Raw genomic sequence first — 27,111 nt, forward strand, 5'->3', positions numbered from 1 at the left:
AACATGCTGGCACTTGCACATGTTTGCTCTCAAGTGGATCCACACATTCACCATCATCATTTTCTTACCGTGTGTGTGTGCATGTGTGTGTGTGTGTGTGTGTGTGTGTGTGTGTGTGTGTGTGTGTGTGTGTGCGTGCGTGCGTGCGTGCGTGTGTGTGTGTGTGTGTGTGTGCGTGCGTGCGTATGTGTGTCTGGGGAGGGGTGACATTTCCTGTATCACGTACCACCGCTTGTTTGATCTTCCCTCTTTCATCTTCTCAGCAAAGAAACCTGACATTACAGGGTCTCTCTCGACTCTCCTCTCGCTCCATTTTAAGCCTTAAGTGTGGCTCCCCGTGTGTGTGTGTGTTTGTGTGTATGTTAGCGAGCGAGAAGCTAAGCGGAGGGATGAATAAGTGTGTCCTCTCCACCTTAGGGTGAAAGAGAGTGAGGTGTACACTCCCTCCGCACAAACACACCCTGCATTTGTAAAAACGTAGACGAAATGGAAGTCTGGTGTGTGTGTGTGGATGTTCTCATCAGTTAGTGTCGCCATCGCGTTTAAATATGTGTTATCAGTAACTTTATTATTCCATCGGGCTCTACCTCTGATTGTCCAGCCTCGTGACTGCGGAGGCTTATTGAAATTCAAGGAAATTCAGGTTACTAACTGGAAAAATGCCACCTAACCTTGAGAGCTTGTGAGAGGCAATCGCTACCTTAAAAAAAACATAACCTTGAAATTCCTTAACAACAGAGTGAAACAGACATTTGTAAACAGCTCCTCATTATTATAGTAATTGCTCAGAGCACTGGGGCTTTTAGATCAGTCGGACAAGATAAATACAAGATAGCATATGCAATAGAACAGAGAATTGCTCCGAAGAGCTGAAAGTGCAGCCACAGTGGTGCTTCATTAGCAGGGGCTGAGGAGGATATTTGTTTTGATTCACAAATCAAAGGTCCCTGATATGAAACCTTAAGAGCAATGTCTCTTGGTGTAGATATGAGGAACTCGCCTTTCACCACAGATGACAGCTTTAAGTCCCTATGTCAGCATCCGTCCAGCTTTCCTAAATGTCCTTAAGTATGACATTGACTCGCTGCCAGCAGGTGCTGTTCTGGTAATGAAACTGACCTCTGACCTCCCTGCGGACGAGGTAAAAGGAATTTCCCTACAAGGCAATTAAGTATCATAATATAATGGGCATAGGTTAAACACGGACCTCAGTATAAATACAGAGGTGGCCTTCATTAAAGCACATTGTTATGCGTAGCATAAAGTACAAGCTGGGTAAAGTGTTTAGTCAGAATCCCAAAACAAAAACAAAAACACTCCCAGGATAGCATGTGTGGTGCAGCAGACGCAAAATAAAGAATAGTGAGTCAGATGTGGATTTATGTTTGACTGTTAAGCCGGGCAGACACTGAAAAGATTAAGCCTGATTTTAGCCCCTGAAATTTCATAATCGTGACACGTTTCTGTCAGATTAGCTGTCTTTTGATCACAATGTCTGATTAATTACATGAATGATCAACAATCAGGCTTTTGGACAATAGGATGGATTTCTGGCACAGTTGGCTGTCTCGCAGTTTAAGTAGGGCCACTGTCTGATTTCTCATGCTGTTATTTTACTGCAGAACTGACACCATAGTGTTTGCACATCCATCCATCTGAGGCTCCATATTTTCCTTTTTTCTTCTTCGACTCTTTTCATCGCAGAATTGCACAAAATAACATTTCCTGGTTACTGAACAAAACCCGGCTGGTGGTTCCATGCTCAGTGTGAGCGGGCAGCAGGTGGTGTCCAGTCCATTGATCAAAGATATAATGGTAAAAGTTGCAGCTTTTGGCCTTGCAGAAAAGTCCATTTAAATGTGTAGTATTAAGAGAGTGTTTAATAATCTGCCAATGATAAATCCAAATCAAATAATTATATTTTCTCTCCTAATGCTGACCTGTGCTACATGTAGCATGATGAGACCAGTCCAGTTGTTTAGGTAATAAGCACATGTTTCAGTGTTAGAAGTCGCATACGATTGTAATTTCATCAGGCTCACACACAGCAATTGAAAGATGTCTTTTAATCCTTCTGCACCAAATTAGCCACTAGGCATAAATGATGCAAATGTGTGACATGGTGAGGTAGTGTGATGTCACAAAGTACTACTGATGAAGCATTTCAGGAGCAGTGTTTTCTGTGGGAGAGAGGAGGCTCTGTTGGTGTGGACTTTAACCTTTTTAACTTTCAAGATCTTTTACGAGCACAAGAACCTATAAAATACTGAGGGAGAGGGAAAAAAACAAAAAGCATAATAGGTTTATAGAGTTTTATACTGATCCAATCTGTACAAGTGCTTGTTCTGTGAGTCACATTGTCCATGGGAAAAATGAATGGGACTTTTACTTCTGGAACCAGGGCCACCCAAAATAACTCCTCCCTCTTTGCAGCTCTATTGGCAAGATTAGTCTTCTTGACTAATCTTATTATCATAAATTTGTCTAATCTGATTACAGTCTTCTGGATTCTAATTTTAGCATACCCTCATCATTTTACGGGCACATTGATGTACACTCACTTTATTAAAATTTCAGAGAAATAGGCTAATGGAAAACAGGATGACGGTTTAAAGGTGTCGGGATTAGTACTTCTAATTTTAGTAATCAGACTACAGCAGTTCATAATTCCTCATCCCTCCCATAGTAACAGTCTCTTCTACTCCCTCAAAATATACTGTAGAAAATGGATGCACACTGTGATGTACACACATGAACCAAAGCACCCCTGCAGGCTGGCGTCTTCCAAAAAAAAAAAAAGTACAATAATGATGCTGAAATTGTCTTTTCAGTGAATAGGCATGTAAGTTAGAGAAGCAGGATCACACAACTAGTCTGAAATACACACACACGCGCGCGCGTGTACACGCAGACACAGTATGAAGCAGACATACAGCTATCATGCTGTGCAGGGCCTTTGTCAGGACGCTGTTACTGTGTCATAATGCTGTTTGTATCCCTGCACACACAGCAAAATACAACACTACTTAGGCAACACGACTCTGCCTCAGTTTCTCTCCTTCTTTCTCTCGAGCCTTCACTGTTTTAACGAATTTTCCTCTCCACCCTCTGTGCCCTGTCAATCTCTTATTACACCCTGCCTGTCATTCTCTACTCATCTCAGTCCTCCTCTATCTCTCTCTCCCTTTGTCCCTGGCGAATGTCATTTTGTCAGCCAGTTGTCATTTTGTCTTCTGCCTCCCTCTCTCAGCCTCTTTCTCTTGTTGCTACCCCGCTGAAGGACTAATGAGTGACTGCATGCAGAGCGATGGAAGGTTAAAACGAGAGAAGGAGGGTAAGCAGAGGTGAGCTGTGAGCTGTGAGCAGGGAAAGGAAGGAGGGGATATGCTTAAAGTGAAAAATGGAGTGAAAATAAAAAGAGCAATGGGTAAAATATGACACAAAGCATTAAAGGAGTTTGACCAATATCCAATATTTTGCATTAATAAACATTAGCATTCATTAGGAGTTACTAAAGTTGACCATGCTAACGGACTGAATATACCATTTCCAGCTGAGATTAATAGGGAAAAACAGCATCAGGAACTAACTTTCATAGTAAATATATGGTTTTCAGCACACAAGCATAAGTTCAAAGCACATCATGGGTTTCAGTTGATTAAATCAAAAAGGAGTCAGCATAAGGCCAGAGGAACATCAAGGAGGCCGCTCACGTCCAACGCCAACCTCAATGAAAGGGGTTGCGATGTTCTCTCTACATACAGCCACTTGTTATCCCTTTACTTTTCCATAGCTCCATACTTTGGTTATGTGACTGCAACTGAGCCAACTCCATGATAAATGATCCAACTTCCATTCCCTGATAAATAGTGTTGGTGTAGTTACTCCGAAACCTAAATATATTACACAATACTAGTTACTTTTTTAAAAAGTAATGCTTTGCTTTACTTAATTACTCCCCATAGAAAGAAACTCTTTACACAACTAGTTACGTTACATTTGCACAGCATCACTGAACATGCATTTTCACTTTATTGCCAGTTATGAATATGACAATAAACCCGATATATGCCCACATATAAGTGTTATCATAAGGAGGGAGACATACACTTGATTTGTCTTTTATGCTCTTAAATAACGTAATACCACACAGACGATATGCTGTAAACATGCTTTACAGAAAATGCTGTGTGCAGCAATGGCCTCAAAATGAAACTATATCATTATATAAAATGATATATATATGAGGTCGGCCTTCCTAACACCTAAGTATATCTGAGTTCCTCACACCGTAAAGTACAAATATTCATTGACTGGCCTTCCTAGCACCATTAGATGAAGATGGCAGACTTGAAAGAAAATGTTGAGATGGCGTAAGTGCATTCAACAGGTGAGATACACTCGTCGGTCACCAAACCATGGCTTAATAATAGATTTTTCCTGCTAATTTCAGAGGTCAGATGATGTGCTGATGAATACCGTGGAGAAATCTCTGAACAATGAACTAAAATTAGAAGACGATTGAAAGTACACAAGCACAAAAAAAAGAACACTGACATTATCACATATAAAGTTGTTGTGACACACTTGTTACCAAACAGCTACACATCCTGCAAACATGAAGCAATATTAGCATTCATTGTAAATCCACTGTTAACTCTCCAACTCAATTAACTCTAATGATCCAAGACAGGTTGTATGCGGGACCCAAAAGCGGACACCAAGACTCGAGAAGTTTTAAGGGAATTTATTCTTTAAACACAGGCAGGTGGTAGTGGAAGGGGACTCAGGCCAAGGTGGTCCGGCAGGTGTGGTAGCAGAGACTCGCCGTGGCGTTGGCCGAGGCTCTGGTGGAGGCTCTGGTGGTGGAGACACGGATGATATACAAAGGAATGAAGGCTGGTGGCAGAGGTGCTGGAGGCTGGGTGGCAAGCGGACCTGGACTCGAAGGTGGCGATCACTGGAGAAGCCGAAGAGAAACAAAGTTACTTGAGTTGCACACGAGAAAACGAAAAGCTTAACAACACTAGGAAATGCGTTTAGCTGTCAGGCCATGTATCACATCACAAGGACGAAATAATCTGGCAGCGAGTAGAGCGAAGACCAGAGTATTTGAGTAGGTGCTGATTGACAAATACGCTGCAAATGTGTGAGAGGGAGCCGCTCCGGCCATCAGAGAGAACCACGCCCAGCCTCTGCAGTGCACCTCTGAAAATACACAAACACAAAAAACAGCACCAAAACCCCACAATAGAAGTCCAGATCATGAAACAACCCTTTTATATACAAGCAGCCATGTGAGTGATAATATGGAATTAATCATTATAGCCACTCTACAATGTAACAAACACTCACTACATGTAACAAGAGAAGAACCTCCATCCTCTGAGAGGTAAAAGGCTAACATCCAATTTTCAATAAATCACTTATTATGGTTTGGTTGTTTTCCAAATGCAAACACTTTCCCAAAGCATAATGGGAAAGGCTTTTTCATTTCCAGCCTGCATATTAACGAGTGTGTGTATATAACAGGAAGTACAATTGCTGTAATCTAGTGCTTAGCTACCTCGTTTTATTCAATTTTATTGTTTATTGGCAGCCAAAATATTGCTTTCCTCTGCATTGCTAAAGCCATAACATTGGCATTAAAACCCCATCTTACACACACACAGGCACTGCCACACAATAAGCACTTGCCCTCTTATTCATACCGCTGTCTCTTGTCTTGTACTCAAACACACACACTCACACACACACAAACAGAGCGCACTCTGGGGAGTGTGTTGGCATTTCACTACAGCTCATTCTGTCATGACGGCGTTACGGAGCCTTCCAGACACCTCTCAGACAGATTGGCTTCTCATCTTTAAGACAGCTGATAATGAATTTAAAGCACGGCCCTTGGCTTTGGCATACCTGTGGAAAGCACAATCCTAGACGATGAAAGAGGCAGACAGACACTATGTGCCTTGGCAAGACATCATAGCGGAAATGAAAATAACTTGTGGTAGTGTGAGGGTAAATTGGCAGGTTTCATAAAAGGCAGCCTTTCTCCATTGCAAGGTGCTCCGAGGAATGAATGAGATTTGCTTTTCAGTGATGTCCTGCAGAAATCTAGAATCTCGAAAGTGACAGCTTGGTTAGAATACACAGTATCTGGTTGACTTCTGCATCAACAGTGTGCGTGTTTTGACAATTTACAATGCGATTTGGCTTCATGTCTGAGACAATATCATCTGTCAAACACACAATGAAAGGCAACAGTGAACAATTATTTGTATTTTTTGAATGATTTAGAGGCATGTTGGTAAGGCAGAATCTCTGAAGAATAAAATGCAATGAATTTATCAAAATGTGCTGCGATAATTAGTTGATTATTTGAGTGGTCAACTGGAAGAATGTTAAATTGTTCTGATAACCATTTCATCGTTTCACTCGTTTTTTAAGTGAAAATGCCAATATTCCTTACATATTTTGAGTTTGTGGTTCTCTTATTTCCTGTTTTATTTTGAAGTTCTGCTCTCATGCTTGGAAATTCCTCTTTCTTAAAATGGAAGGATTTGCTGCTTTTCTTTGTCATTTATGATGGTAAATGAAGATTTTTCACATTTTTTTGAAAATTTAGAGTAAATAAATGATTGTGAAAATAATCGGCGGGTAAATCAATAATGAAAATATTTGTTATATGCAGCCCTGTTTTGGTGAATGGAAAGGAAATCTGTATATTAATGGCTCGATTCTAGTGGCCAATTTGCTGCCAAAGAAAAAAAAGAGCACGCTGTTACTTGTTATGTTAATGAAGAGACTAACAGATCATTTAATGTGCTCTCATGATTATTGTGGTTACATGGGGTTTGTGACACTGTGCACAGCCTTTACCAGCAATTTCAATCATAGCTAGTTGTAGGCTTTTAAATCCCTTGTATTTTGTATTTGTATCCCTTGTATCCCGCGTGTTGCACTTTATTATTTATTATTATGTTTCATTTGACTTTCATAGAGAGCACTGACTCTTGTATCCAGTTTGGCGACGTACAGGGCTGTCATCATTGTGCTGTAATGCTTATTTGGCTGCATCTTAATGTTTGAAACAAAGCAAATAACACAGCCATGTAAAAAACAAACACCTCATCTTGCCATTTATCCTGTGAGGTTTAGAGGATAAGTGTGTAAACTGAGAAGACATGTTTATTAACAACAGCTGTGTCTTAGCATACAGTATTAACAATAAGAGGCTGTTCCTACCACAGGCTTCCCTTGTATCTAATAACTGGAACCTAAACAGCAAGTAATTGAGTCCGTCAAACACTTCATAGCATCTAAACCAACAAATCTTTGCTGAAAGAGTCAACCTAATCCCCCCATGTAGGACACATTTTTTAGGCAATGGACTCAAGTAATAAAAGCTTTACGTGTGTATATTTGGCAAACAAGTGAGCATCAGCGCAGCTCGCTTAATGACGCTGCGTGCTACTGTAGAGGAAGGCCATTAGTAAGATGCAATTGCTTGCAAGTAGTGGCTTTCACATTCTCTATTCACTTTATATACTTAAGACTTGTGCAACCAGTCCATCATTGTTGGGGGCTACTGAGAGACGCTCAAAGGTGCCACCAGCATATGCGATGAGGAGGATGAAAAGTCTAGTCTGTTTGTTTTAGAGCTTTCATCAGCTCCCGAGTCTAGAGTAACCTCCAGCACAAATAGTCTGTAGCTGAAGATGGAGAGGCTACCACACATCCAATAGCTCCTTTGAACTATTAAAATCCTATCAATGACAGTCAGCCACTGGTCAGTCAGACTCTACTGTAGGTCAATGAGACTGCTCTTTTCATCTCAGTTTTGAGGATGAGCGCTGGATGGAATAATTAGAGCTAACTTTAGTCAAATCAAGAGTCTGACATGAAAGTTGCTTCAATTAAGCCACCCCAAATCTAATTTAGGAAGTCATCATGAATGGTCAAAAACACAAACTTTTTTTTCTGGAAAATACAATAAGGATAAGAATAGGTCAATCTTGAAATATGGTATCCGGCAGTGGTGGTGCATGCAGATGCTGCGGCCAATAACTCTCTAACTCTTTAATCTTCACTAAATTTTTGTTTTGAATCTATTTTTCAGCTTCATTGCTGAAACATGTATTACCTATGACAGAAACACTTTCATCAGCATTGGAAAAGGAAGTGCGGGTTTAGAATTAAAAGCAGCAGACTTGTTCCGGACCAACAGAGCGCAGGACAAGAAGAGGAGGACCCTGTGTTTACATTATTGATGCTTGGTGCTGAAACACTGAAAGTTGATCAACAGTGTTTACTTGATGTGGAACTTTTAATGTGAACACACTGAAAATATAATCAGCACCATCGTGTCGCTACATTCACCCTCTTTACCTTTGGACAGAGCCAGGGTAGCCATTTTCCCCTGTTTCCAGTCTTTGTGCTAGCTAAGTTAACATTTCCTAGCGCTAGCTTCATAAAATGACACTTATATCAATCTTCAAATGTAACTCACTCCAAGAGTAGGGATATTTCACAAAATGTCTATTCTCCACAACAGGTTGTGCCAAAGATGAATTTAAATAAAAAGTAAGAATGCTGCTAAGAATTTTTTTTGAGAGGTCCACCCGGTTAAACGGACAACCAAGATAATGTGCATGGCCAAAGCCCGGAGTCTTTTTCTGTGTGGTTAGTAGCAAGAATGTGAATATCTACAATATCAGTAAACTCTCTTTTACAATTGTATTTTTTCCATTATGTAAGTAAGCTAGGCAGACACAAATGTGTCTTCTATGGTTTCACCCATTGAGATATAACTCTGAAAATGACATTATTTCTCTCTCTGACAAATGTCTCTCCAGCAAAAACTCTGCTCATGCTACATTAACGTTGACAGTTTATAGTTCTTTCTGAATAGATTCCACGAGAGGATTGCTGGAGAGGGTGAATTTGTCAGTTACGGTTTGAAAATGTAAAAATTAAGATTCCTCAATAGCTCAACTTTTACTGCCTTTAATCAGTTTGATGTTGGAGGTGATTTGTCGAAAAGTGTTCCAAGTGCTCCAAGTAATGTAAGTTATGGAGAAGTGAATTAACTCTGATTCAACTTTGACTGACCTGAAATTTCTTAAAAAATATTAGACTTAATATGTGACTTACTGTTTAATTATTTCAAAGAAAGTGCAATAACTTCTTGCACGTCTCACCCTTTGAATCTAATAGTCTTCTGTGTGTTCAGCCTACAGTGGAGAGACCAAGGGGAAACCAGGATTGGGTTTGAATGAGAACCATATAGAGAGAAAATGCTACAGTTAGTTAGTCTAAGAAAGAAAAAACATCAATATATTGGAGTAGAGCGAGTCAAAGAGAGATTTAAATGAGATTGCCATGGGATGAAAGGCAGCTTGCGGATAATGAAGTGCCCTATTTGACCAGTGGCCAAAATAAAAAGGGACACAAAGGCACACACACTCTCTGACACACACACACACACACACACACTAAGAAGACTAGACCCATAAACAAGCATACACCATTATCAAGTGGATACTGGCTTTTACACACTAATCCCAGTCAAATCCCTTTGGAAAGCAATGAGACTGGCACCATCACACAGCCGTGTGTGTGTGTATGTGTGCGTGTGTTTGTCTGTGTGGAATAAAGCGGCAAAGTGATCATGCAGGATGTAAATCCCAGAGTTGAGTGTTAACCATCCCTGAGGTTGTGTTAGTCTGTTGGAACAGTGTTTCACAAACTCCTGGGAACCAAAAGCAGTAAATTTAGTCTGCCCCTAGGGATGGAGAGGCAGGAAAGTGAGGGAGGGAGGAGCATGTGGCGGGGGTTAGTCAGCTTCTGAAAGCATATAGCTCAATTGTGAAGTGAGGAGACACTAGAAAATAGCCTGCCACCCACACTTTGTTGTCCAAACTGTGCCATTTTAGAACAAGGTGCCTGCAACATCTATTTTGGCCTGAGACAAAAGTGGAATTAAATGCTTGTAATTTAATCCAGCGTGGGAATTCATGAAAATATATAGTATAACTGCTTATGTCAACATCATAGGTAGGTCAACAAGATGCCACCCAGCAAGCAAGACTTCATTACAACATCTTGGCCAGATATAGCCCAGATTTAGTCTGGCTAGTGTGTAACCCACTTCCAGCCAGAATTATCTTAAAATTGGTTAGATTTAGCTTAGCCTGGGGTATGATATTCCATCATGAAAGCAGGGTCAACAGTGATTACAGTGATTAGTTTCATTTATTTCACGTGGCCTATGCGTAGCACCATTTTAGAAGCCAGTTGTACCGCCCATAGCTCATTAGCTAGCTGAAGACAACATCTTAGACCTTCTTGATGGAGGCTGTGTGCCACCATCAAGAAGCTTACAGGACACCCTAATGGGAGCAGTTCTATACATTTATGCTGTAAAACACATGCACTTTGGTGTTACAGCTTTGACTACCTCAAACTGCATCTTATGGGGCGAGGATACGCTGGATATATTTATATATATGGTTAGAATTAGAATAGATCATTGTAAGATTTACAATAGAGACATTTTCGTGTCTGTTCGATATAAAGTCATTCAGCAGCTGTCTATCCATCAACAGTAGCTGCTGATGGATAGAATATAACTGGGCTATGGTTAGACATCTACTACAACTTTCACTGACAGCCCAAATGCATCTGTGTTTGACGTCAGGTCTACAACAAGATGGACGAAATAGGTGCTGTTGCTTAAAATACTGTTGAAGGCCAAAATAATGAAAAGCAATGCGTTCCCGGAAGAATGCTAAATGGCTGCTGAGGATAATGAAAGTAATTGTGGTGACCGGCCACGTTGAAAATGATACAGCGCATAAGTAAAAGACATTGTACCTTTTGTCCAGGGCTGCTTCTATTCTATACAAGGCTATTAGATGAAATGAGAGGGAAATTAAAGAAAAAGCACTGGGGAAGTAATGACAGGAGAACACAGTTAATGTTAATGTATAAAATGTGGGAAGAACACAGAAAACTGGAGTCAAATTTTAAAAAAGTTTTAGGTCAAAGAGGGCTAACAGTGCCCCGGAAACATGCAGAGGAAAGGGGAATGAGAAGGAGGAGAGGAACAAGGGAGGAGATGGATGTATAAAAAGCCAGTCCTGTCTGCTTGTGCCGCTCCCCCTCGCCCTCCCCCCAGAGGATGGTGTGATGGGGTAGAGATGAAAGAGGGACTTTGAAGAAGGAGTGATCCATCCCTCACTCCCTCGAAGGAGGAGGAGAGGGATCAGAGCAGAGGCCCCTGACACAGCAAGAGATGTCAAGATACGCACACACACACAGTACTTTTCACATTATGCACTTGACTTCTTTTAGAAGTACTTTCGAAGGTGACTTTACAGTCCATTTTATTTTGCTTGGAGCACTGCTTTTTGAAACTGACCATATGGACTATATCTTTTTTCTCAGTGCTGACAGCACCAGTCATTTCTACTTGCTGATGGATGGCAACTAAAGCTTTCCTTTGCTAAAGCTGCAAAATTCTTTTTTCTTTTTTAACTTCTTTAACTGCTCGACTTGGCTGTGGTCAGGAGGTTTCGAAGCCCTCCTTGTATTGAAGTGACTTCGGGCAAGACACTAAACCCCAAATTGGTCCTAATGATCCCATTGCACGGTAGGTTAATGTGTGAATGGGTGAATGTGAGGCATTCCTATTCATCACTAAGGGCATTGGGCAAAAGCTACATATAGATATATAAATGCAGCCATTTACCATTTAGATAGGATATGACCTCAGCTGACACACTGTCTCCATTCTGTTTACACTGTGGTTACAGATTCATGTATCCTCTCTGACTCAGCTCTCAGAGATGAGGAGAGATCAAAGGATGATGGTAGATGATGGGATTGTTCTGGACAGCCAGACAGAGCCTTTTGTGTATAGCATGAGCACAATTTCTGGAATTTGTCTTCATCTTTGTAATCTGTGCTGTACTCATCCAAATTGTGTTGACTATTACTCCTCCTTTTTCATATAAGTATAACCTACTCCATGTTACATGAAGAGTCACACCTCAGAGCTACATTGTGGAAACCACAGTCTTTGTATTCAGATGACTACTTAAGACCTCTTTCACTGGGGATGAGTGCCTAGAAATGGAGGAGGTAAAGAACAAAGGAAAAGAAGAATTAAGCCTGTGCTTTTTGCACTATCAGCATGTAGCAGCTTTTGGGGAAAGTCAAACAAAGTTGACAAGATGAGAGAACGTGGGGAAGTGCAAGACAGCTGGCCCTACTGTATCTGAATTAAGTTATTCGGGGTACTCATTGGTTCTCAGCAATACTGGATTTGTACATGGTGTTTGCCTCAATGTGATTAAATATTTTGACTTGTAATTGTGATGGAGCACTTATTCTATATCATTTGACGTGAAATTTTCGGAGGCCAAATGCGATACCATACCATTCGATACAGTATGATATGGGATGATACGATACATTACATTACTTTACAATATGATAAGAGAAGATACTATTTGGTGTAATTAGATATGATACAGTACGATACAATATGATACGATACAGTATGATATGGTATGATACATTTTATGACACGATACAGTAGGATATGGTATGATACAGTATATGATACGATACAGTATGATATGTTATGATACAGTATATGGCACAATACAGTACAATAAGATACAGTATATGGCACGATACAGTACAATAAGATACAGTATATGGCACGATACAGTACAATAAGATGCAGTATGATACAAGACGAGATGATAAGATACGATACAAAATGATACGATACAACTTTATGGTTAACACTGAAATTCATTTTGTATTTTTGGCCAATCCCGTTCATGAAATTTAAACAGGTTAATCATATAGATAAACAACACTATTCATAGGCATACACATCACATCAAACAGTCATGACCAGATAAACATCTGCAGTTGCATCAATCGACAGTAGACCTAAAGCAAAGTATCAAGATGTGGCTGTAATATTTCCATCATTTATTTCATCTCTATTTGTCTCCATCAGCTCCAGGGTGATATCACGGCTTTATCCACAACATGTATCCTCTATATATCAGCAAAAAAACGGTTGCTGGTAGCATTTCCCATCAGTATCCAAGCACAACAAATACTTCCAAATCCCTGTTTCTACAAATGGCTCAATCTTTTTATGTTCCCCACATCAGCAATGTCCTGTTCAATCTTTCAGTCAGTTTGTCTCTCAGCGTGTGAATCCCTCCAATCATCCAGCCACCCATCCAAAAATCTAAACATTGATTTCATTTTCAACTCATCCATTTTTATGCCTGGCCTTCTTAATGTCTCTGTCATTTTGTGCTGTCAGCATTGAGCTCTTTTCTATTGATTTGGCTATGGACACTGCAACTTGTGTAGCCTTTCTCTGGTGTTGTCACTGATGGAGAGAATTCCAGATCTATACATTTGTAATTTCAACCTTTAACTCAAAGTCAATAACAAGTCAGTCTTAGTCTCCATCCACATCTATTCAAGAATATGCAGTCATTTCACTCCAGCTTAAATGACTTTCCACTTTTAAATCCAACACCTCAGTATTCAGACTCACATTATTCACAGCCATTCTCAACTTTTTCTGATGTGCTCACAGCAGTGACAATGTGGTAAGTCGTAAAATTCTGTGGAAAGCCAAATTTTTAATTGCTCTGAAATGTCACAGAAAAATAGAGAGGAAAAAGCCCTGTGGGATCACCCAAGAGGGCCGGCAAACACAATGGGTTGATGGATAAGGCTGAAATTGAGGAAAATATAATTTTAAGCACTTTTAATTAAATCTGAATAGAATTAAATTAGATCTTTGGTGTTAAATGGGATTTGATTTCCCTGTTCTGCTACAAGACGATGGGGGGCCCAGTGATTAGAGAGATTGTTTCTATGCGGTTCATGTTCAAGGACATCACCCCCTAGACTCTGACGTTTGACCCTTTAATGAAAGAAGCATATTAACTCCCTTATGGGAGTAATTATTATTCCAGGTGTTCCATTTAAAACATCTCAAACTTTCATCATTACCTCATAAATATACTCCCACACATATATTACTATAAATAATGAATCACCTGGAAACCTGTACCAGAAAACTTTGTGCACTTTCTTGAAAATCAAGTGTTTGATAATGGTATTATGAACAGAGTACAGCATGAAAGCATTTTGTAGACATTCCAGAGCCAATAGCAGTTACTTACATTTTGTATCCGTTTTATTTTGTCTCACTTTTTTAAACAACTCAACTTGGGGTTCCTAACCATGACTTTAAAACGAGTAATACACTTTTGATGTCAAAATACAACCTCGTGCACAGAGCAGTGATTGGAGGTGGGTGATGGCGACTGGTTAGGAAGCTAGTCCCCCGCCAAAAGAGCAGAAAGACACATTCACCTCGGAAAGAAAGTTGTATTGTTTGCATGCCGTACCCTGGCTTGGTAACATTAGCCATTGGAAATCCAACATTCAGAAAATAATCCGGGTCCTGTTCAAAGTTGGCTGGCTGCTTGTTAAAACACAGTGTCTTATATTGTATTTCAAGACATGTTAAATATACTTTGCATCTTCTAAATAACACTTAAAATGATAAACAATTGATTTCAAATTGCAATCTAATATCGGCTTAATTATAACTCAGTGGTAAGCCAATCTCCACTAACATCCTTGTTGTACTAAGAAGGAGCTACAAGCTACAAAATATCTGTCACGTTCTTGTTGTCTTGGTTATCAGATGAGGCGGATGGGGAACAAGTATTTAATATAATTGGAACCGGAGATGATTGTTTGAACACATTCTGTATCAGCACATTCACACCAATGTTGGTTCTGCCCTTAAGCTTATGACGAGCCTCACAACACCATTATCTCAGCCGATAATTAGATTGTTTGATGCTGCTTTTGCTGACATTTAAGCAGCAAGTGATGTCACACTTCCAGCTCCCTCCATATCAAGTGTCCCACTGCTTATTGATTGAGAACCTGTTACCCTTTGAATCCTAATCAAGAGTGCCTTCACTCAGTGATATTCTCTCTCTCTCTCTCTCTCACACACACACACACACACACACAAACTTAAACACACACACCCACAATTAATTAGAGTCTTTGTTTTCTATTGATATATGACCATGCCATCTGTATCCTTCCTGACCTGACTGAATAGGTGTGTGCATGATTACGTGTGTGAATTTATGGGTGTTCATGGATGTGTGCATGTGTCTGTGTGTGTGAGAGAGAGAGAGAGAGAGAGAGCAGGTTGAGGTATCCAATGTGATTAGAAAGCCGTTTAACAGTCCATGTTGATAAATCACCATGAAAACTACACATGTCCTGCAACCAACAGACTCTTCAGACATGTCTCATCATGGATGGAGAGGGGCAGACATGGGTGGTGGTGGTGGGGGCCTGTACTTGTTGACCTTTTATGCAGTATGCTTTGATTCATAAGGACAGCACACAGTGCATTGATGAAGCTTTGTGATGCCTTCCATGATGAAAGTCAACATACACAGCAGGTAGTGTGGACAGATACCTGCCTCGCTTTTATTATTTTGCTGACACACACACATGCGTGCACACATGCACGCGCACACACACACACACACACACACACACACAGACAACCAATCTTGGGGAATAGATCTTGGAGGTTTCTGTATCAGAGGGTCGATAAGTCTACAGATGATCACAGCTGAGGTTGTTATGTATCGGTGTGTGGGGTCGGACTGAGATTAAATAGGCCTATGGATGATTGCATTTTGGGAAGAAGATTATATTTTTGCCAGATTGGCATGTTACATGTCAGTGTGTGTTAAAGTGCATGTGTCTGTGTGTGCGTATGTGTGTTGGGTGCTTGGTCACAGATGCTACAGGGTCTCATGGGAAGGCAGGAGAGCTGAGAGGCTGGAGATTAAAAAACAAACTTCCCTTCTTTCTCCTCCTTCACTTACTCTTCTCTTTGTCCACTTTCCTCCCTTGACGTTTCTGAAGTCTTGCTTAAATTGCTACAAAGACATATTTTTCGCATCCACTGTAAATTGAAGATGAGATGTTGCAGACTGGAACTGAAATTGATTTTTCTTTCTTGAGGGGTGACTAAGGAAATATCAATGGGCTGCATCAGAGAGCAGTTGTTAGGTGCCTGAAAGTAAATTTAAAAACCAAGTAATAACTGCCAAAGAAGAATATACGAAAGTCCAAATCATTTCTTTATAAGAATGTCACGGCTCAAAAACTCTTGGCTTGGAGTCCAAAAAGTGTTTTTATGGAAGATGTTCAACCTGTTATTGGGACGTTGTAGTGCCTTTCAAGTGTGCTCATACATCAGTACAGATATTTGCGTGGGGATGCAAGAGATGCAGGAGAGAAGTAACAGACAAATGCTCCATTTGTATAAACAGAAATCAATTATCTTTACAGACCATAATTACATTACATTTTGAATTTGAATATCTTTACATTCTATACAAGCTGAGTCTGAGCAAGCCCTTATATACTGTTTTACTTTGTGTGTGTGCCTGCCAGTGTGTGTGTCTTGAGTGTGTGTGTGTGTGTGTGTGTGTGTGTGAGTGCACTGCAGTACTGCAGACCAACAGATAGCTGAACACATTGTGGATTCCTTCCTGTGAACGTATGAATACCTCCAAAGAGAGTGAGAGAGAGCAGTGATTTATTCAGAGGAACAGCAGGAGGTAGAGCCTGTGAAAGTCAATAATTTCAAAGTTTATTTGCTTATGCAACAGCTCCGTACTCTGATCTTCATCATCCTTCAAACTTGGCTCAGTGGGAAAGTATTAACTTACAGACTGCGGGCCCGTGAGTTTTGTTGTGTGAATGGTATGTTGTTGTTCTTGTGTCTTTTTGTATGCATTCAAGTTTATGTGAGTGTGTGTGTGTATGTGTGTGTCTTTGAGGTGAATAATAACTTTTTTCTTATTACGCTGGATACGGCACGGTGCTTCCAAGCTTCGCTCACTGGAGTTCAATTACTGGGTTCCCTCTGGCTTGCCTTTTATCACGGAATAAGTAGTTCCCCGATACTGTGTGTGTGTGTGTGTGTGTGTGTGCGCGTGGTCAAAGTCACACAGTTGCATAAGAAAGTACAAAAACATGCAGTGAGGTTTCTACACACCATAGATGCCTGCACACACACAGGTGTGGCGTGGTTTGTCAAGGTACACTGACACATTCGTGCATACAAGCATCGATGTTGGTAGTCATGAACGCAAAACACACGTGCACACTCATTAGCTTTTTTATTTTCTCATTGTGTAAAACGTTTTTTTTCCCCCTCAGTTTTAAAGCACTGTGTTCACCTGACAAACAAAAAAAGCACAGTGCCTCTGAACGATGGGGACTTAGATTTGGGTCATGAACTCTACAATGATCACCTGCAACAAATAAAAAGTGTCTTACTTGTTTTCACCTTTTGTTATGTTGGTACACTGATTTTCCTATAAAACTGAATAGAGCACTTTCACTGAGCAACCTGGTGGGAAGAAGTAATGAGCACAGCCAGAAGCGCCAAGAGGGAAAAACAGTACAGTTTGCTCTCAGTCGGCTGACATTTATAGATACATTTGTCTGAATATTAAGAGTTTGAAGTCTCGCTGTCACAAGTGCGGTATATTTGTCTAGTCAAGTACCTATAAGATGAAACACTTGAAGGGATTTATGCTTTATGAGTGACATTTATTGAAATTTCCATGGTCGGAATAAAAGTCGAGTAATCATGAGATAATGTTGGACAGCTGAGTTTAAACAAAAGCTTTTACTTTCAATCTTTCTATTCAAACACACTTATACATGACCTTGTAAATGTGATATGATTGGCTGGTTGAAAATCCAAACAATGATTTTAAGGAAAATGGTCCACTATCATAAAGTACTCACCTGAACACTCCTAAGTATATAGCAATTTAAGAGAAATATTATATTGACATGAAAGAATACTTGGATAAGGTCATAGTAAGATTACCATATAAAGCACATATTGCTTGAGTTTTGTATTAGAATAGCCATGGTGTAATATGAGTTTATGTGCATCCTTTAACTATAGTTGCCAGATATCTCCTAGTTCCTAATGGGCCTTTCTGTGCAGAGTTTGCATGTTCTCTCCATGCTTGTGTGGGTTCCCTCCGGGTACTCCGGTTGGTCAAAACATGCACATCAGGCACATTAGGGACATTAGCCACTGGCTAAGATGAACATGAAGATGAAGAAAGATAAGCAATGGAGAAGTAGTACCTCTACCTTCCTACTGAAGCCTTCTTCAGCACATAGTTACTCTGCATGTAGCCTACAGTGCATACAAAAGTAGGGCAAAATAATGCTCACATGTAGATGTAATCTACAACATATGGGCTATGGATAGCTATAGCAACCCCTTAAAAACCTCCATTTCTCTTATTAATAGGTTTAAAGGTTGGAGGCTTAAGTAAAACAACAAGTGGGATAAAGGAGAACGCTCAAAATGGTTGTTTGTTGTATTTAGTAGCGTATACGTTATCATTAGTTTTTAAAAATCATATATTTTTGTTTCATGTATGTAGGCAGTGATGGAATATAACTAAGCACAGTAACTCAATTACTGTCCTGAAGTACAATTTTGAGGTATGTGTACTTACAGAGTATTTACATTTTCTGCCACTTTATACTTCCACTCCACTACATTTATTTGATAACTTTCTTTTATTATTGGTTACTTTTTTAGATTGCATGCTGCATGAGTCATTTATTTATTTTATTGCTATCAGATTAAAATGAGAACAGTTATTTCAATAATCAGAAAAATGCTGAACACCAGATATACAGTATATGTATAATTTACTTTACTTGTACTTTTGATACTTAAGTAAATTTAATATCAGATACTTTTACTCAAGTACTACTTATATGGGTGACTTTCACTTTTATCAAAGTAATATTTTATCACAGGTACTTTTCCTCGAGTAAGACTTTAGAGTAGCCTATTTTTAACAACACTGACTGGGGGCAACTTCATCACTAGAGTCATATGCCCAGACTTGTCTGTTGTCACAGGTGCAGTAATTGGAACAATTAGCTAGCTGCCCTCTTACTGTATGCTAGAGTTTCAAGGTGACTGTTTGCAAACCGAATTTGAGTTTGGTGGAAGCAAGCTACAGACTTGACATATTTATTTTAAAACAGGAGAAACTAAAAGAACCGGCAAGTAAAGCAACAGTACTGAAGAGGAGAGTTAAAAGGCAGACTTTGGGGACAACTTGAACGAGGCAGTAACAGTAGCTAGAGAGCCCTTAGCTAGCCACGCTCGCAACCAATATAGTGTATGGATGAAAGCTTCTTCTGCATGGAGGAACTCAACAGACAGAGCATCGCCTCATTTAAGGTAAGACCTCTCACTGTGTTATCTTGTCTGAATATTTAACGTTTTAGCTGGTTTAATTAGCTTTGAAGACGTTTGCAGCGCTGAATCATCAATGTTTTACGTTAGCAACATTGAAGTGTTAACGTATAGTAAGGGCTGCGTGCTTTCTGTACAGCCTGAGATATGGTTAAAGTTTGCAACCTGCCAGTGCTAGTTAGCTAATTCTGGTGTACAGGAGGTGGTTAACTGATGAATTTGGATGGACAAAACCGTATTTTGTTGCGAGTTATTTGACAAAGTCGCATGTATTGTGAATGACTCATTGGTGAGGATAGAGCAGGTCTCCTTTGATGCTACAGCTGCAGCTAATTTAACTGAATAACTATATCGAGCATACAGGTAAACAAACAGGTTAGCATACAGGTTAGCATACAGGTGAACGTACAGGTGGTATCAGTAAAGCTTTGCGTTGCTTTGCGCTTTCATGCAGCCATCTACACATACAGTATTTGTGTTTTCTTGTTGTAAACAGCATGCATTTCATATAGGTTTTGTGTGTGGTCTCCACTTTGTGTTAGCACACAACAGGTATATGTTATTAATCTGTGGTTGATGCTAGTGAAGAAGTGGATGTTACATAGCCTGAGTGAGTGTTCCTCTCTCTGTGTGTTTTTAACCTTTGGCAGACTTTTTTTTTAATGTTTATATCACAGCTCAATGTAATTGTTATTATTTCAGGATATTTGTATTGTTAAACAATTACAGTTATTGTGTGTCACCTGTATATTGTTGTTATTTAGGCTGTGTAGACACTTCAAAGCAGGGGGGTCTTCAACATCTTTTGGGTCAAGGACACAAACAGATAAACCTGGGGTCTCACATTGAAATTACCGTGGGGAGACTGCTGGTATTGTCATCTCATGGGAGGGCCGCTACAGCATTCAAGTATTACAAGAAAGCACAATATTTCAGAAAATGTAGTTTTTTGGCAGTCTGAGACTCCTGAAATAGACTGATGGAGCAGGGACCCCACTACTATATACATTGTATCAAATTCTGCTGCATGCATCTGTTAAGTGGACAACATTAACCTGTAGGATGGCCGATAGTGGCATGTATTAACATGTTGGCAGCAGTTGTGGCATGGCTAATGTTAGGTGTGTTATCCTCACTCTTATCCAGTGGTTTCTGAGGTAGAGGGTATGTCAGAATCTTTTGCTTGGTTATTTAGTAAAACAATCCGCCACATAAAATTATACTAGATTAATTAAAGTGTGCTTGGAAAATTATTAAATAGGTAAAAGGAAGTTATTAGTCAGTAGTGAGGATAAGGGGAACCATAAAAGTGAAAGGATCAATTAACAGAAGATAGGGGAGCGTGAATAAAGATAAACAACAAAAGGAAAGAATGAGGAAGCGGGTTGGGGAGTGGAGGGGGAGACCGCTTTCCTATTCCTGACGGAAAGAGTTTAGTAAAGGGGAGGACAGAAGAAGGGGAAGAAGGGAACGGGAGGAGGAAAGCGATAAGCAGGAAGACAGGAGTGTAAGAAGGAAGATAAACGAGAGGGAATAGCTAAGAAAAGAGCGACTGTGATTCATGTCAGTCGGGCTGCTCTGCATCATCCTGTATTCACCAGCTCATGATCTACCACTGCCTCAGACGAGTGTGTGTGTGTGTGTGTGTGTTTGTGTGTGTTTGTGAGAGTGTGCGAACACTTTATATTGTGTCTACTCTCTGAGGAAATGGTGCCAAGGTTTGGATAAGGATACAGATAAAGACAGGGGAGATGGGGTAGTAAATCAAACACACACACGAGCACACATACACACACTGACACCACACGCAGTTCGACCTTGACTTCGGCTGCTACCCTCCACCTCTCATGAACATGTTGTGTATTATTCTCCCCCTCATCCCGCTGCTGGAAACCGATGCTTATCTACTTTACAGAAGATAACGGAGAGCACACAAGAGAGAGAATGGGAGAGAGCGATAGAAAAAAAGACGAAGAGATATGGAATGTGTGTGTGTGTGTGTGTGTGTGTGTGTGTGTGTGTGTGTGTGTGTGTGTGAGAGAGAGAGAGAGAGAGAGAGAGAAAGAGAGAAAGAAATGAAGACAGCAGTGAGAGAGGTTGTAGCTAGAGTGCGAGAGACGATGAGAGATACAGGAATGAAACCGAGAAGGTTTGAATAATAGACAAGATACCCAAATAATAGCTAGAGAGACAGGCAAACTGATGTGCTGCTGTGTCCTACATTTGTTCATTTGCTGAAGGAAAGGCACAGATGGAAATCTAACGTTCGTATGTGTGTGGAGTGTATGTATATTCTGGGGAGATCTCATAAGCATTAAAAGGGGAACGTAGGTAGCAGGACTGGGTGTCCAACAGAAAAGTGCCCATAAAAATGCCCATCAAAAAGTGTCAAATACCAAAAGCTGGTATTGAATGACTGGTCCGATTCATAATTATTATTTGGCTGATCAAATTTAAAGGGGCACTTCTCTGATTTTACACAGATATACTGTGATATCATAATCAGACTCGGCTTTATTTGGTGAACTATGTGAACACATACAGGCAATTTGACTCTGGTTTGAAGTTACTCTCAGTAACTACTACTCTCAGTACATACAATTCAGAAAACAATTTACAAGAAAGTTGGTAGAAATAGACATACAACTAAAAACAAGGGCAACAAAGCTGAACATAGAGATAGGTAAGACTAAACATAGAACTGTACATTACATATGTAGCTGGAGCCAGCTTTCAGGATTTGAGAAAATAAACCAGATGATGTAATCTTTTGGTTGAGACTTAAACGGAAACAGACAGCCTGCAGTATAAACTGTTTACTAGGCCATGAGGGTCAAATGAAAATTACCTCGGCTTTTTGCTGTTTTGATTTTATCTTTAAATAATCCAACAGAAAAGCAGACTATCTCAGATTCTTTGCATCTAAAAATCGAATGAAACCATCCAAATACAAATCTTAATTATACCCTCTTTGCCCTGCTGACAGCCATCGTTGTACACTAGTTGTCGCTGTCACAAGCCTGATGTAGCATTTTACTTGCCCCAGGCAATTTATGTTGATTAGCCCTGTAAAGCTTTTTTTTGTTGAAGGTCCTATTTATAAGAATAGTTGATTTTTGAGTCTCATTCCCAGCTCGTGAAACACTGATGCTTTGGGATTGTAGTCAGGTTGGTTGTCATCTCGAAGTGTCAGTTTTTGACGAGTTGGACATAAGACTCAAAATTCACTTCTATTACAAATAGGACTTTATATTAGTGGAAACATATGTTTGTATCTCCTAAGATATTGCACCTGGTGTTACAGCACTAGTATTGAATAATATCAAACCTTACCTTGCCCCACTCCACAAGGATGAAATGTAATTTGTCCACAGACTTTTATAAGGGGTACAATTAACAGTTCCTGGGAGGTGTATTACGCATGTCCTCTCTATGTCCTCTCCAGGCTAATGCCATGAACAACCCTTGGCTTCTTACCTTCTGCTCTATTCGTCACTGCTAGAAAGATCCCATAGCCATGTTTTTTTTCCAACCTTGACGATGGCACATTAGTGTGAAGTATACAGTATGTCCTGGTTAAAAGTCAATGTGTCCTTGAGCAAAATGCAGAAGCAGCATACAGTGTTTGCTTCATGTACATCATGGCAAGTTTTTGGCACTGTTGCGTACTTCTTGAAATGACATCTGCACATCAGTTTCTTCATGTCTGTTCTCTTCTGTGTAGTGTTTTAATAGGTTACCATGGCCACTGCAGTGTTCACTCAGTGCTGTTCTGTATGCAGTAGGAGAATTCATAGAAGTACCCAGTTATGTAATTATACAGAATTACTAACAACACTGAGCCCAATATGGCAATTGGATATTTCTGATTCGTGTTTGCATCACTGTATATGCATGTGTGTGCATATGTATGTGACCAACCGCCTCCTACACCCGCTCTATTAATAAAAGTATTATTCGTTGTGACTCATTCTAACGCCAACTCTGGTATGCTGACTCATACATATCATTCTCCACCGGCACAAGTTGTTTCTCGCTTTCAAATATTAGTTACTTCTTTTGACCTTGTGCAATTGTCCCTCAGATTAAAGGCGGTGTTGGCTTTCTCCAAGTAAATTGAGACTGATTAATCAGGAAGTCAATAGTCCCTTGGCTAAAGTAAACCAGGATTTTCTCACAATAGTGCTAATTTGTGTTCAGCAGTCCATTGGTCAAATAAGTCTTGGGTCTTCTCTAGATAAAATAGTGCAACTCATTAGGACTTCAATAGTCCCCTAGCTAGAATTTCTTCATGATAAAATGGGACTAATTTGTTCAGACTTGAGTGTTTCCCCGGCCAAAGCTGTATCTATTATTTCCTCAACTAAAATGGTACTTTTCATTAAGATTACAATAGTCCCTTAGCTTAAGGAGATCTGTCTTTTCTTTGAATGAGGTGGCAACGCAAAGCCAAACAATAGAATAAACAAAATGGTAACTGATAATGTCTTTGGCACAGGCACCATTTGAAACGTCCGGTTCATCAATAATATAACAACTAAATACTTGAGAAAGATGTGATACAACTACTGTAAAACTCTGTATAATCTCACACATATTTAGAAATTCTCCTGAATTTACCCATTCGTTAAAATGACCATGCAATTATCAATCATTGCAGTGTCCTGTTGACAGATGTCTTACCTGAAAGTGTTCATTCTTCACCAAACAAGACTCTCATTATTTATTTTCTCACTGTTTAATGTTTCAGTTCTTTCAAGGCGAAAAAAAAAAGATATAATTACTAAATAAACCGGCGTGTGTTGTACAGAAACAGACACTAACACTGGTTAAACATAGACACACACAGCCAGGACCAATACACACCGCTCATACATACACAAATTGTGTGGCGCTGACTCATGGAGATTAGAGGAGAATAATAATCCTATTATCCTGTTGTCTTTCCCCCATGTCTTCTATTACACTTGACAAGAGCAGAATGGATTTGCTTGTGTGTGTGAGTGTGTCTGATAGGGAAAGAGGAAAAAGCATATTGGGTGTGAGTGTTTGCTGTCCTTGTAGCTGCGAGTACATACTCAGAATACGTACACACTGACAGAGATACAACATAGACAGATTCAATTTCAGACACACACACACACACACACACACTACACAATCATAAAACCTTCTTTTTTTCCTTTTATAAAAAACAAGTTTCAAGTTACTCCACTCCTTATTGAGTTAAGTTTATATGCTGTGCGTGTGTGTAGGTTGCCTAGTAGCTAATGGTTTAATGGCTATAGATGAATATATAGGGATCATAATGTCCATTAGAGTCAATGGAAAATCAATGGTTGTCATATGATGGACTTAAATGTGGGCTCTAAAAGCGTCCAAACGTTCTCTCTCTCTCTTTCATTTTGGCCATCCCTGCTTCTCTCACCCTTCTTCCCCTCTTTCCTGTCCATGTCTCACCCTCACCTTGTCCTCTGCCTCTTTGATTTATGACTCTCACCATCCCATATCCTCCTTTATTCACTGTCAAGTTACATTTTGTAATTCTGTGGCAGCTTGTTGACAGCCGCCACACTCTTTCTGCTCTCCTGCTTCTCCATTCCTCCTTCTCCATCCTTCCTGATCTTTCTTTCACAATCAAGGTGTTTAAGTATGTGTTTATCAACTGCTGGATGTCTAGTAATGGTAGCTAAATCACCTCATTTTACACTCTCTCTCTCATACACACACACACACACACACACACACACACACACACACACACACACACACACACACACACACACACACACACAGAACAATTACTGTGAAGGTGCAGGTGGTGATGGCCTACTACTTGACACTTGCAGCTAAGTGTTGACCTATTGACCCCAAGCTTCTTGGTATAGCTGCTTCTTAATGACTTTATGTTCCTCTTCCTAGTCTCTTTCCTGTCGCTCCCTCCTCCTCTCTCTCACTTCATCTATCAGTATTTCTCTCTCTCTCTCTCTCTCTCTCTCTGCTTCTGTCTACTCTAACTTCCATCTCCTCTCTCTCTTTGTTTTATCCAGACAGCATTATCTGTCTTATCCCACCAACCTGCCTACGACCAAAGCAAATACCAATTGTCATTGAATTCTGTGAAATCTGTGAATTTACACACACACACACACACACACACACACACACACACACACACACACACACACACACACACACACACACACACACACACACACACACACATGCAAGCACACTGACAACTATTGCTGCTACGCATACATTAAGGCTAATAAGATTCAGGCAAACACACACTCATCCACATATCCTTTGTCAGGTATAATTTTGCACACACACCAAGAACACACGCGATGCACACGCAGTCAAAAGTAGGTTGTCAGACAGTGAGCCAGACAGATCACTGTGTTTCCTCTGTGTTGCATCAATACTGTTTTCTTTCCGTTGGTTCCCATGACATTAGGCCTTTGATGGAGACGGTGGCTATAGTAATCCAATACAGTCAACTGTAACTATAGCAATTTAGCACTGATCCTTGATCTTACTCTTATGTGTCTCTTGTGTTCCTGTACATTGTCTTTTTATCTACCGGATCAGTGTGTCAATTTCAGTCGCTTTACAATTTGGATTACAATTCCAACCACAGTTGCTGAGTGGTTTAGTATTCAGTTTGAACAGAGCAGGGCTTGTCTTCAGTGCATCTCTTTTAGTTCACGGAATTGAACAAAATGTCTGTTGTTGTAATTTTTAGGCTTAGAGCTGCAACAATAAGACAATTAATTGATCAGTCGGTCAAAAAAAGATTAATTTCTCAAGGAAAAATGTCAACATTTGCTGGTTCCAGCTTCTTAAATGTTAGGATTTGCTGCTTTTCTTTGTCATGTATGATAGTAAACTAGTCTTTGGGTTTGGACTGCTGGTTAGAAAAAAGAGGGAATTTGAATTCGATCTGGGAAAATCTTGTGAGCACTTTCTTCACTTCAGCACTTTTTTTATTTTGTAGATGAAACAATAAATAGATTGTGAAAATTATCTGCATCTGACTATGATTACAGAAAAGTTAACAAATCAACAATCAATTAGGGGAGTAGACAAAAGATGCTCTTCAATGTTTGCTTGGTCACAGATTTGACAAAAGGCTAGCAACACAATGTTCAAACTGCTGATGACAGAATATATTCATTCATTTATTGATTTATTCATTCAATTATTCAATTATTCAATCATTTAGTCACTCAGTTAACCATACTGTATCCTAGAGGCCAGCCTGAGGTATAGCAATATCAACAGATGATAAAGGACCAGGATCATTCATTCTGGGATACTGCTGAACAGTGTGAAGTGAGAGTGTTTATTAGCTGTGCTTAGGTTTCATCCTTCCATCAGTGAATGTGTCAGTTCATTTTTGTCTGCCTACTCTTGTTTGTGCATTGTAGCCTGTTTCTGTGCAACTATGCCAGCATTTGGCTAGTGCAGTCTATGTGTGAATCCCTGTGTACAGCGTGTGTGCCGCAGTTGGCTAAACAGACAATGCCCAGCATGGTGAGTTGTCCCAAATGAGAGAGTGAGCTGGCAACGGGGGCTAATGTTAGACACAGAGAGCCTGTGTGTTGCTTCGCCTCAGTTGCTTCATGCTACAGCTCCAATAGGCCAACACACACTTGGGACATGGTGGGTTGTGGCGGGGGCGTTGGACT

General features: G+C 40.0%; 1 protein-coding gene across 3 annotated transcripts in view; it reads left to right on the top strand.

The window, feature by feature from the left end:
• LOC311272887 (zeta-sarcoglycan-like) overlaps positions 1–27,111 on the top strand; it is a 335,957-nt gene that overhangs the window by 65,691 nt on the left and 243,155 nt on the right. Inside the window, exon 1 of one of the 3 annotated variants that reach the window (XM_084379626.1) lies at positions 19,064–19,402. The exons of 1 other annotated variant lie outside the window; for it this stretch is intronic. In XM_084379626.1, coding sequence (XP_084235752.1) covers positions 19,343–19,402 — 60 coding nt within the window. In that variant the 5' untranslated portion in view covers positions 19,064–19,342. Of the gene's footprint in view, positions 1–19,063; positions 19,403–27,111 lie in introns of those variants that run through there. One more of the 3 variants, XM_084379628.1, reaches the window with a different exon arrangement.

This window comes from Pagrus pagrus (assembly GCF_965226575.1).
Source record: "Pagrus pagrus genome assembly, chromosome: 2".
Classification (NCBI taxonomy): Eukaryota; Metazoa; Chordata; class Actinopteri; order Spariformes; family Sparidae; genus Pagrus; species Pagrus pagrus.